The sequence below is a fragment of the Aptenodytes patagonicus genome, chromosome 5 (genome assembly GCF_965638725.1).
Source record: "Aptenodytes patagonicus chromosome 5, bAptPat1.pri.cur, whole genome shotgun sequence".
NCBI lineage: Eukaryota > Metazoa > Chordata > Aves > Sphenisciformes > Spheniscidae > Aptenodytes > Aptenodytes patagonicus.
In genome coordinates, this window is record NC_134953.1 from 4,011,727 (window position 1) to 4,025,337 (window position 13,611).

A 13,611-nucleotide genomic window follows, 5' to 3' on the forward strand; every position below is an offset into this window, starting at 1 on the left:
ATAACTGGCTTAAGTCTGCGAACAAACATTACAATTTTGTTCCTGCAAAAGCTTTCCCACTTGCAAAACTTGTTAACACTATTTAGCCCACCGCATTCGCCACCAAATATCATTTTCAGGAGTACTCTTGAGAAAGGGAATTTCATAAAACCACCCCAGACAAGTCACTTGGTGAGTAACACACAAGCAGGTTTTGACCACATAGTAGGAGAAAAGAAAAACAAGAGCTGAACCATGTGCAGTTTCCTCTAGCTTAAAGCACACAGTGATATGGGCATCCTATACATTTCCAATGTCAAAATGAGAAATAGCTTCAGACAATCGCAACTTCAGAGTAAGATCTGGGGTTGTGCCTAAACCAGGCATTAGTATGAGACATATCAGGATCTATTACAAGTTCTATGTACACCCCACCCCCCAAATAGCTGCATTCAAGTTGTCATTCTTATTAGAAATGATCCAGCCTTAACATTCTAGAGTATCTAATTCCAGATATTGCATTATTCTAATATAGCCATTATCTATTGGTTGAATGTTTCTCTGACCTTATTAAAACTAAAATCAGGTTTTAATGCATCAAAGAAACGTTAAAATGGTCAAAGAAGCAGACACAAACCTATTTCTGCAAGCCTCATCTTCAAACCTGGAAGTTACTTCCCTTCTGCACTCTTAAGAGTAGTTTCAGGAACATTGCTCAGACATGACAAACCATAGACTGTGCAAACCACAAGAGCAGTAACTGTGGACAATGGCAGTCAAAGTGCAAACAGCAGTTTTAACTTCCTGGGTGTCCAGAGATTTAATAATTTCTCTACACCATTCCGCAGCTCTTCACTTGTTCACGGCTTTCCATTAACAGTGGGGAGAAAAGCACCAGTGTTATCTATTATTCAGCAGCCCAGACTGAAAAAAATCAAGAATTAGTTTCAGCAAAATATACACACTAACACCAGCGGACCTTTACCATTTCTGTAAATGGTAAATTTACAGAATCCACAATCCACAAATTGCAGTCTCAGCAGCCAGACTAAACCTTAGAGAGGGAAACACTAGTGATTGGAAACAGCAAATCTTAGAAATCAAACTGCAGAAGTACAAAACATTAAATTTTATTTAATCAAATTTAAGGCTTGAGAAAAAAAATATACTGAAAGTCACTGAGAAAAGCCATCTCGGAAGAAGAGACAGAACCTCCCCTTCCACTGGCTAAACAACGTTCAAGCTGCATAATAACCCACAGGCAGCAGGGGGAAGGAAGAGGAAAGGATGGAATGGGGAGACAAACACAAGGCAATTCTATGTGTAAGCCAATTGCCACATCGACCTCAATGGACTGGAGGTACAAGTCTATCCACATGGCTCTGTATGAAGGTCACCAAAACTAAAGACCCCTTGGGAAGAAGTATTCAGGTTTTCAGGAGGCGACCGAAGCTCCTTTGGTCACTGCACTTTTTTCCAGTGCTTATATTCATCCTCCTCTTCGCATACAGGGAAACTGTGTCCAAATGCAGGTATATTAATAGAAAGAAAAGGGCAGTTGCACTGTCAAACATACTGACAAATAAATACATTACTTCACAGAAATAAATTGTGCTCATTTCTGAGAAATAAAAGCGATCACACTGAAAAGTTTCCTTCTCTCAGTCCAGTTATTCAAGTCTGATCTCGTATTTGACATCTTCATTAAAAACCTTGTTTCCATTGTAGTGTTTGTGGAGTTGTTCCAAATGCAACCAGTGAAATCTCAACATCAACAATTTATCAAACCTCTTTGAGATCATTGAATTGCTTCTCCTTCAAGGCTTTAGAAGCAGGCTCACACCCAACTGCTTTTGCTGACAGGACTTTTTTAAACCATAACCTAAATCTTCAGCCATGACGCCACTGCAGGTCCTCAAGAGAAGGTGCTAAATATAACTAAGTAGAAAGTGGTAAGAAAGTATTCCCCTTCCAAGTCTGAAATTACATTAGTCATGTGTACCACCAATGGGGGTGCATTTCAAAATGTCTAGGGGTAAACCAGCCTAGAGCCCCAGGGTTTTATAAGTGATACTGAAGAAGCACAAAGAAGTTTATCCACAGTGAAAACAAACCACTCCATGAATTTAAAGATCCTCAAATAGATTGAACTTGCTCTCTTGAATTCAGTTCCAGATAACTGGAGCATTGATACAAAGCTGGTGTTAATATGGCCAAAGCCAGTAAGAACAAACTGAGGAAAGACAACACTTCAATCAAATTCTGTTTTGCACACAAACAGTACTTCAAAAGGAAACCAAGTATTCATTTGTCTTCAGGCAACTTGGCAAGACTTGCAGACACTGGAATCCTGATCCATGACACTTGGCTCTTGTCGGCAGCTAATTTCGGTGCATGAACTCCACAGGTATCTTTGACACCGTGATGATTTTCACCAACTGCTGAAATTACTTCCCAGCATTAGGAGCTTTCTGTGTCAAAACGTGGCAAAGGGAAACGTACTCCCTAGATGCAATTTTCAATGCAATGTCTTACGACTAAAAAGTTACAAATAGAAAGCATCCTTCTCCAATTTTACATACATTAGATTACTACACATAACCTTAACAGAGTAAGCTGGTTGATGAGGTGTTGTACAGTTTCAAGCACCAGAGTTTAAAGCAAAGGTTGCTGGACACTGCTTTGCTGCTTGCAAAGTAGCAGTAACAGCAGCAAATTTTTGGCTGCTCCTAAGGGACTAGATTCAACAAATAAGTAATACAGACCTCAAATTCAAGGCTCTACAGAAGAAATGCCTCTTGCTCTCCCCTCAGTGATCTACTGCTATTGTTTTCTTGTTGTATTTCAAAGCTAAACAAAACAAAAAAAATTACAGTGCACTTCCAGCAATTTTACTTTCAGGTTTTTCAGATGAGTAATAGCAGACTGTTCTCTGCTACTGTAAGGAAATCAGCCATCCTGAGACAAGCTTCCTTTTCCTGTTGTGTCTTAATCGCTGGCCAGAAAAAGAACTATGAAAGCTGAACTGAAGTACACATGAGAAGTACAGCATTGTCTGTGAAGTGCTTCACAGATTAAAAGCTAGAAGGATGTCTGGACAATCAATACAGACACAAAGATTCATACTGTTGATCAGCTTTTGCCAGTGAAATGTTCGTTAATACATGCATAATAGAAAAAAAGGACATTAGAGAGATATTTAAAAGTTTGGCTTCCTAAAAAAGCCATATACTTTGGAAAGACAAGTACTAAATCCTTCAGGCAGACTACATGTAGTAAAATATTATAAAAATATATACTTTTCTAAAATTTACACTATGTTAGGCACTGTAAATAAACCTGCTCTCCCTGAAAAAATTGGTGTCACTGGAAGCAGTAAACAATGTTAATTATATGGCCCACAGTAAAACTGACAGCTACAACTATTTCGAGAACTTTTCAGTCACATACTTTACCTTAAAGTTAAAAATACTATGCCGAAGTCTTTTAGAGAAGACTGGACTCTTACTGAGCTACAGATCCATCTACTGAACCCCCAAGAAGGGAGGATGGGAAGAAGAGAGTTTAGTTTTCTTCTGATAAAAACAAAAAATTTACTTCAGCAGGAGTAGTTCAGTTCGATGCAGAAAATTACTCTGAAGAAATCGTTCTGGTTCACCATATTATGACTGGCATTTGAACTACGTATGAGAATATAAGCAGAACTGATGATTCAATAGCTTTACAGAAGATTTAAAAATTCAACAACTCTAATCTTTCACTAAATGTGTATTTCCTCATTAAAGAACAGATTTCAGTAGGGATCAATGCTGAATTTAAATGTTCTTCATCAGTCCTGGTATTAGCAGTTTGGACTTGTGAAGATCAATATAGCAGTTGTGAGAGAAACCAGAGGAAAGGCAAAAGCCATCAACAGCTAGCATAGCATGCTTGCTACCTACTGAAACAAGCTGCATTTTGAAATTTCTGCAGACAGCGCTTTTTAAAGATATTACTGATCAATGAAAAGCTAAGCATTTTAAGTGGTTTTTCTTCTATAAATAAAGAATATTTACATTTTTTTCAGACAGGAAACAGCATCGGGGATTCACACCCCCTTGCCTGCAATGCAGATTGCTAACATATAATGCTACAGATAGTCAGATTTTTCCCCTTTTGAGAAAAGGCCTGTGTTTTCAAAACAGCATGGGTTACTCAAACTCTGATGCTGAGCACAAGTTCCTGCTCCCGAGACATCTACGTTATTCCCAGTCAAACAGAAATAGGCCTACTTCTGCACAACTGAAAATCAATTAGAGCGCTAGACAATTTGTGACTGGTTTTTTTCCAATTTCCAATACCACGACTATTATGGTTGCTGGGTATCTTGCCAAAAAATGACTGCATGAGTCTACTGTAGAGATTAAACCGATTTCAAGATTCTGAAGAAATCAGCACGCCTTCTGAAATGATTATGTTTTGAGATTGATGAGTTGGGAGTGAAAACAGAACAATCTTCATGGTAATCCTTCAAGGAAAGAGTTTACAGCAGTTTCATGTCTCCTTGCTACAATCTTTAAAATTTGTTCCGCCAATGTCTTGGGAAATGCCATTTCTTGCTCAGAGATCAATGCTGGTGCAGAGTTGTCTCATTAGAAAAAAGGTAGACAGGTGTGTGTTTGGAGAATTTTTTGTACCAGCTTCTAACAAAAAGCGTGAGCGGGGTAAAATCCACATAAGGCTTTTAATAACAGGAGTATTTCATGGTCCGTGCATTTCTTCCACCTTGGTGTCCGACCAATAACCGTAAAATATACTTTTTTGCAACACGTTTCTGCTTTTATATTCAGAAGGCATTACCTGCCTTTACAGCTTCAATATCAGAAATCAATGTCCTGGCTAGGAAAATCCCAAAAATCTAAAGAGACAAAAAAAACAAACCATTTGTGAGATGAAACACTTGTAATGTACCAGTCTGCAAGATGCTTCTAAAAATTAGAGCCTATTACCATTAGTCATTATTGCAGAATGGGAACCTACTTCTTGTGTGTTTCTATCACACTGTACCGATGTCAGTACAACTACTCTTGTGAATAAAGATATGCATTCATAAAGCGTTTGCAGGTTCAGATATCATTTCATAGCCAGGATCATCTGTCAAAGCATGGCTATTACTAAAAAGTAATAAAAGCAGCAGAATCTTGCAGGAAATAAAATGCATGAGAAAAAAGATGCTTTCATGTAACACTTCAGGAGCATTCAAGATAATAAGCTTCTAGATGCCCTAGAGCTGGAAGAAATCTTCTCAGCCAAGTTTACTTGAGTCTTGTAACGCTCACACTTACCTATTGGTAAACTTACAAATCAGACATTTTCATTCATTCCACAACTTTGGGTAATCCAGTCAATTTTCTGATCATTTTTTTTTAAATACATACAGAATGTACTATTACCTGTACTAAAATGAAATTCTTGTCACAAACGGTAGTAGGAAAGTCCCAGATTATTCTGAGACATGTAAATTTGAAATTTTAACGTTCACTCGAGTTCTCGGGGACATCTTCCTTTACAAATTGAAGATGAATTCCTAACTCAGCACATTTCCTTAAACATTCTCAGAAAAACAACAAAAGACTGGGATGAAGTTTTGGAAAAGCCAAAAGATTTGTTTCAGAAGTAGACATAACCTGTCTAACTCTCAAGTCCCACCATGAAATAGTTTAATGCACAAGAAAGACCCAATCTGAAAATACCAGTGACTGGGAAAGTGGTTTCACAGAGACTCAGGACATGAATAAGAATAACAACATCAAGTTATTGTCAGTTGACACACTGCCAAAAGATTAGACTTCACATCTTGAACATCTTCCTAACTGAAGGTGTTGTCCTCAGGACAGCATCTCTCAAAGCCATGAAGCACTAGCATTAGATGGTGATAAAATATCAAAACCCAAGCAAGAGGGCAGTATTGCCATGGCTGGAAAAAGGTATTTTGCCAGCACTCTATGCTCAACTATTTTCAGTTAAATGGAAAATACGTCCTGTAGTAAAATTTGTTTCCCACTGAAGTGAAGCAGTACCATAGCAAAGAAATTTAGGTAAGTATAAACAACTGCCACAATGAAAGCGGGATCCACCTTGAAAGAAGTAATCTGTCTTACTGAGAATTTTGGTTCTTTTTCTTTGATGTACCGAAGCACCAACAAGGTACTGGAAGAAGTCCCAGCAACTCCTTCATCTGGTTCTGCTAATATCACATTTGCAACCTGTTCACCTGTTTCCCTGCTCTTCCGTTCTCAACTTTTTTTTGAACAGTATGCTACACATCACTTACAGCCAGCTGAGTGGTAATCTTAGCATGAAGGACAGAATTGTATTTCAGTGATTTCACGTTTGTGCTAGAATGCTGTAGTTCAGATCCAGTGGAGTAGATGACCAGAAGATCTCCCCTCCCTCACAGCATATTGAAATGTAAGAAATATATTATTTTATCACATTATTATATAAAATAGTCATATATTAGCATATTGCTGTATTGATCTATAGCAGTATACATCACAATCATCATATACTATATGTATTATAATTGTATTTTTATAATGACCTTCATTGCTTTGAGGAACATAATTTCGACAGAATTAAATTAGTTGATATTGGATATTTTCACTCTAAGTCCCAATCCCTATATATTTTTTTTTTTGCCATGCTATTCTCATACCTAAAAAAAATGCACTGTGTCAAAACATTTACTGTACCTCTCTCCATAACTACTCTTACCTTCAGCAGGTCTGTATCTGCAAACTTGAAATTTTTTTCAAAGTAGCGTAACAAAAACAACTAACCTGGAGCAGCGAGATAGCTATGAAGACACCTGCAACAATGTAGATATTTCTGGGTAACCACGCTTCAAGAGCAAGGATACATCCTCTGACAAAAATCTGATCGTGCCATTGCCTCTTGCTCTGAAATGTAGAGAGGAAGAATAAGAATATTACTTTTCTGCTCAAGTTTATTATAAGATCAGTCAATCACATGATATAGCTAAACTAATGATTTGTCACTTATGCAGTATGTTTTTAACCAGACTCCAGAAATACATATATGCCCATGTTAAATCAGGGAATGTCGGACATAGATGTTAGTATCTTCCAGCAAATCCTGTTACTAGAATACTTTAGAATTAGTAGATAATAGAATTCAGAGTTAGACTATTAGAACTAATAATTGAAATGCACATTTGAAATGCATGTCCTACCCCTTTTTGAAACACACCTTTCCTTTTACCTGTTCCATCACTCGTTTTCTCCACCCTCCCACGGTACAAGTTTACTTTAAACAAAGGAAAATCTCTACCACACTCGACTTGTAGTATGATGTAGCACAGTCGATTGTTTCCCAGAATTTTAAGCTGACATCTCTCTCAGAAATTCCACCATTTTTGTAGTTTTGCCTATACAGGCACAGAACATGACAGACAGCAAGATCCCAGCACCTTACCTTCTTTCTGACATCATAGCCACACTGTGTATTCACAACTTTTTGCTGCAAAGCAAAAAAGATTTAAAATAAATCAATTGAATTCTACTCACTTCTGTTCACAGGAAGTTTTGCTGTCTTTTAGATTCGCAGACAAATCAGGACTGTCAGAGCCAACCATTTTAAGAAGCATTTTTAGTAAAAAATGAGCAAAGCACTAGCAGAACACAAGAAAAGTAATGACAAAGCAGAGGTGTATACTAGCAGGAAAACATCCTCCACCAGAAATGCCAGCTTCTTCTATCGCTTGGCTTTCAACTAGCAAGGAATTTTTAACATAAAGCGTAGCAACTGTACTGCCAGCATAGAGATAAGACATCTGCATTTCCAAGATCAGTTTCATGTCAGCTATTTCATATAACACCTAAACACTGAGGTAACAATAAAGGTACCAGGCTGATTAATCTACACCTGCAGTGGAGAAACGTGCCTTACAACTCCATCATTTCAAGTGGTATACAACTTGCTATCTCAATCAGTTAAACAAGAAACACCTGCAAGCTACTTGAGCCCCCTGAGTTGACAGTTCAAAGTCTCACACATAACCCAGCTCCAAGATATACCTAGTCTTGAAGACAAAACACTCCAGTTGCAGATCCCAAGTAGGAAGATCATAAGCACCTTCCAGATCACAACCCCACACCACCCAATGACAGTATTTATCTCCAAAAATGCAGAGACATTCCTTTTAAGACATTTTTTGTTTTCTCTGTATGAGACTTATGAAAACGTATCCATTACACAATTATAGCATAGTTTACACAATGCATAGTGAGTTATATTGAAATATTAGAAGTAGAATCTCATATTAAAAAGATTTAACCTTACTTATGTCTCCTTAAATACAGCACCAGCAACAGAAAAAGTTGCAGTGGAATAGTACTGCTCCAAATTAAAGTCGAAAATAATTACCATGGAATCCGAACATGGAATATTTCTCTGACAAAGTCTTTCCCTGGCTGATTTCCAAGGCAATCGAAAGCATTAGTATAACCTACCAACGGCCATCTGCTCCACACGAGGACTGCTGGACTGACTTTGAGCTGTAACTATTCCCACTAATACTATAATGCATTATACATTAGTTCCTACCTCCACATTTTGGCTTCCACTGAAAGGGTCAGATTCCTAAAGTTTACTAAACAGATCAAACCAATATGCACCTAAATCTTGCCAAAGCCAGACAATTGACTCAAATGCTTCAAACTGAGTTTGTGCACAAACACTTTACTAGTTGCTGATAAACAATCAGCAAATGGAGTTACTCCTACTTGTCTGGCAGAGGGGTGGTGTAACATTAATCCTAACTGGGGCAAACACACTGCTTAGACAGTGCTCTCAGGTCCTTACAAGCTAGATAATAGAAGCCAGGGATTCAAGGAAACAACGCATTGGGAATAAAAAAAAATATCAGCCATCAATACTCGCAGACTCAAGCCATACAAAAACAGCTTGAATTCCTGGTGACAATAAGTTTTCAGCTGTATAACAGGTTGCCACGTTTGGACTTTGAAAAGGATGGAACAGAAACATGAAAAGAGTTTGTCTGCGCAAGAGTAATTTTTGATCATTTAGAAGACCTTTTAAAGCCCTAGCCATCACACCGTATTCAGGAACTGCTTCCTTTCATAACTCTCCAACAACATCAAAGCAATACAAAGCCAGGAAACAACTTACGGCAGGATCAGATATACAACAGGAAAAAGGAACGCCGCACTTCTCACGACTTTTGCTTTCACTGCTGCAGTTAAAGTATATGTTGAAGTCCCAGTCATCTGGACCTTGGGCACCACAGCAATGGTTCTGCAACAGATAAACAAACACTTAGCATTTGGGGGTATTTTAGAGACAATTGAACGAACTCTCTGGAATGATATTTGTTTATCATCTTCACTTTCTCTAAGGCTGTGCAATATCAATGGCAACATCAGAGTAAAAAAAAAAGAGTAATCAATACCGCGGCTCTATGAAATCAAAGCAATACATTTGGCATACTGCTCCTGGAAATAGGTGTCAGCGTGACAAGCAAAATCATGAAAATTATCACTTTAGATGCAATTGCTAGATGCAATCAGTGTACAACCATAAATGGTGCAACAAAGTAAGTTCATACAAATGCTTTGTACCCCATTATTTCCAAGTCAACCAAAACCAGAAATACTATGAAGAATATTTCTTTAAATTTGTGACTCCATCCTTAAATCTTCATGAATCAACAAGTTTTCTTCTCCTTGTTTACTGTAAAAAGTGGATCCAAACATTTGTGAATATAATTCCTTTCCTTTAAATGAGAAGGTTTTCATATCTAAATGAATTAACTGGTAAAGTCTCACTAGCTCAAAGGTCAGTCAACTCGACAAGTATTTCACATAAGTCTCTTGACCTGAACAGTGTAATGTAATTACCATACTTGCAGGTTGGGAAAATCCCAACATTTCAAGGAATGTTTAATTCCTGGAACTAATGGAAGCTAGTTTCTTATTAAGTTATGCTCTGCAGTTTACTGGCCTATATATTTAATGGCACAAATCTTTCTCTATAATTTGAGTACTCGAAACGTTATACCATCACACAGATTTTCCTGGTACCTCATGAAGTTCCATCCTCTTGGGATATCTCTAGCATCTCTCCTCTGCCCGCTGCCTGTCTTCACAAAACTTGTGTTAACCTAACTGTCTGTGAGACCACCAAGACTTGAAGTCAGTAAATGAATTCAGAAGTTATCAAGTTGTGACAGACACAGATGCAAACAGACAGCAGAATTGTTTACACAGTTTTCACAGGAAATATAACTAAAAAGAGCTGAACGGAATGGTCAGAATAGAAAAAGCACCAAGAAAAATTATTTTAAGTCACTAATACATTTACCATGAAGAAAGCAAAAGAGGTGCATTTCTGTCTTTCTAGTCCCTCCTCCCTCACACATCTACGCCTTTGTAAAAAGCCATACAGCCACTAAACATGCTAATCTACCTTAGTAAGGTACAGACTACGAGGTCACTTACAAGCCTGAAAATAATATAATTAGCCAGAGCAGGAGCTGCCTACAAAAAGCTCTTTGAGTCCCAAGGCACACACTGAGAACACAGCAAGTCAGCCTAAAGAGCATGGCTCCTTAGAAGATGGGTTTCAGTGAGGCATTTGAACACACTGCTGCACCTTGTTGTTCAACCCCTGCAGAACTACGCTTGCTAATCCGCATTGCATACTTCCCCTCCTTCCTCAGTACTTTCAGGTATGGATCAACGACAGGCCGATTCAGAGATTCTTCTGGTCTTTCCTTTTTCAGGTTTATTAGCTTGTTAATCTGGCTAGTGAACTCCTTTTAGTAAGCTCAGCCTTTTATTTTCATTTAAAAGTATTTAACTGGAGTTCAACTGTAAATCAGCTTAGCATATCAGCCTGGCTGACTCCACTGAAACTAGATAAACAGAAAGAGCAACAACAGAGCAGACAACACTGAGACAATTACTGGTGTTGGTCATGGCCAGGAGGAGCCCTACCTTACAAAAAGGTGCCCTTAGCACCGAAAGCTAAAGCAAAACAGCACTGAAATCCACCCAGGCAGCCTAGTCAGAGGATGCTTCCGTATCAATGCACACAAGAGTGAATGAACAGGATAGGTGTTGCTGGTAATATACAGCTGACCAAACGTGCTTTGCTATCAAACTGAGCTGTGAGCACAGATTTCTAGACATGATCTTCTAGAAGATGGAAGACAGACAAAACCAACATTCTTTCGTAAGGGGGAAAAAAATATATAAAGGAGACAACCATTTTACCTCTTCATGAAGTACTCGCATATGTACTTTGTTTCTCTCCATATATGTTTTTTTAACCACACACAAATAGAATCATAGAATCATTAAGGTTGGAAAAGACCTCTAAGATCATCGAGTCCAACCGTCAACCCAACACCACCATGCCCACTAAACCATGTCCCTAAGTGCCTCATCTACACGTCTTTTAAATACTTCCAGGGATGGTGACTCCACCACTTCCCTGGGCAGCCTGTTCCAATGTTTAACCACTCTTTCAGTAAAGAAATTTTTCCTCATGTCCAATCTAAACCTCCCCTGGCGCAACTTGAGGCCATTTCCTCTCATCCTATCGCTTGTTACTTCGGAGAAAAGACCAACACCCACCTCACTACAACCTCCTTTCAGGTAGTTGTAGAGAGCGATGAGGTCTCCCCTCAGCCTCCTTTTCTCCAGGCTAAACAACCCCAGTTCCCTCAGCCGCTCCTCATCAGACTTGTTCTCCAGACCCTTCACCAGCCTCGTTGCCCTTCTCTGGACACGCTTCAGCACCTCGACGTCCTTCTTGTCGTGAGGGGCCCAAAACTGAACACAGTATTCGAGGTGCGGCCTCACCAGTGCCGAGTACAGGGGCACGATCACTTCCCTACTCCTGCTGGCCACACTAGTTCTGATACAGGCCAGGATGCCATTGGCCTTCTTGGCCACCTGGGCACACTGACAGCTTATGTTCAGCTGACTGTCAACCAGCACCCCCAGGTCCTTTTCCGACAGGCAGCTTTCCAGCCACTCTTCCCCAGATAAATAAACAAACATTGGAAGAGTCACCCTCACTGGTTGTTTCCTGGGCATGATTACAAAAGCAGCTGATTGAATGAAAGCCACCAGGCTCTTACTAGCATGGGCCTTGTCAACTCCTGGTGTACGTCACTGTCTTCTGGTAATGGAACATTGTAGGACCACAGGAGCGTAGAATTGTTTCAACCTTCCTTGACAACTGCCTGACTAGAGACTAGCCCTTCCTCAGTTAACAAAAATCCTCTTTTGCTTCAAGATGAGGTGCATCTCAGAAAACAAAAGGCCCTGTGCTGCATCCCTGTACAAGACTGCAGTGCTTCCTAAAATAAGAGTGTGGACTACCAGTTCCATTGCACAGTTTTTTCGGGATAAAAAGTTTTTTTGTTGCTCACTTCTCACTTAAACTGGGGCAACACTGATCAAAACAGGGGAGCAAGTCAAGATAGTCAAAAGGCAGATGGATGCTTGGCAGAGCTTCCACATTCGCAGTTAGAACAGCACTGTATTTCAGAATAGCTTGCCTCCCTGATGCTTTCAATGCAGAAAGAGCAAAACAGCACATCTGTAACACAGCAGCATTAGCTACAGAATATAATAAATCTGTAACAAAAAGGAAAACTTCCAAATCTACATATGCTCCTAGAATGCATGAAAGAAGTGACAGGATATCAACTTACAATTTTCTGTAGCGAATCAATGAGGTTCTGGAGGTCAATATCGTCTCGGTAGGATTTAATGTTATTCTCAAAGAATTCCTTGACCCTGTCCCTCACCCAGTCCTGGAACAGGAAAGCCAGAACTGCCACTGCCAGCTCCAGCAGGAATATAAACACAATTGCTCCACAGAACTATTAAAAAAAAGAGTCCCAAATTAGAAAATATCCATTGATTTTGAATGCATCCCTACTCCAACTCCACCAGAAACAGACACAGAGAATTAGGTTAAAATTCTCACTCAGTACAGATACTGTGAGAACACAGCCTGTTAAATGAGAATACAATGTAAAGAAACCCCCAAGAGGTGGAGTTATCTTTTTGTTTTGGTCACCTGAACTCGACAGTAAAATGAGCACCATACCACAGTCATTGTGCACAGCAGTGAAAGTATTAATAAATAAGAATCTGCAAAACACAGGGCTAAAGTAGTCTTGATGTCACTTCTTGGATTGTTTCCAGTTTTGTAATTTTTTGCCCAGCTTAACTGCTGTCAGATCTAAAGCAAAGAAGAAACCTCGGTATAAAAACAACTGTTCAAGAGATTTCACATCAGTCACCAAAGTCCTCAAGTTTTGCCCACCAAACATTTAAAAGAAAATTTTAAGGGATTTTGTTCTCCTAAGCCACTATACCATCTCCTCTCAGTAATTCCTAACTGACTAAATATGTTCCAGAACATCATATTTTGTGGTATTACATACGCAATGCTAGATTCTGGTATACATACTATAACAACATCACTGTATAGCAGAATGAATGAAAAAGGGAAGAAACGTTTTCCAGAAAGGGGAAGAATACGCATAGGTTTGAACCTACACTGCTTTTAATACCATTACTCAGAGGC

The 13,611-nt window shown here is 39.0% G+C and overlaps 1 protein-coding gene across 1 annotated transcript in view; it reads right to left on the bottom strand.

Moving 5' to 3' along the window:
* Positions 1-1,093: 1,093 nt before the first annotated feature.
* Positions 1,094-13,611, bottom strand: part of TSPAN14 (tetraspanin 14) — a 41,979-nt gene continuing 29,461 nt past the window's right edge. Inside the window, exons 5-9 of the mRNA XM_076338353.1 lie at positions 12,728-12,898; positions 9,172-9,297; positions 7,456-7,500; positions 6,801-6,920; positions 1,094-4,876 (exon numbers count right to left, since the gene is read on the bottom strand). Coding sequence (XP_076194468.1) covers positions 4,805-4,876; positions 6,801-6,920; positions 7,456-7,500; positions 9,172-9,297; positions 12,728-12,898 — 534 coding nt within the window. The 3' untranslated portion in view covers positions 1,094-4,804. The remainder of the gene's footprint in view (positions 4,877-6,800; positions 6,921-7,455; positions 7,501-9,171; positions 9,298-12,727; positions 12,899-13,611) is intronic.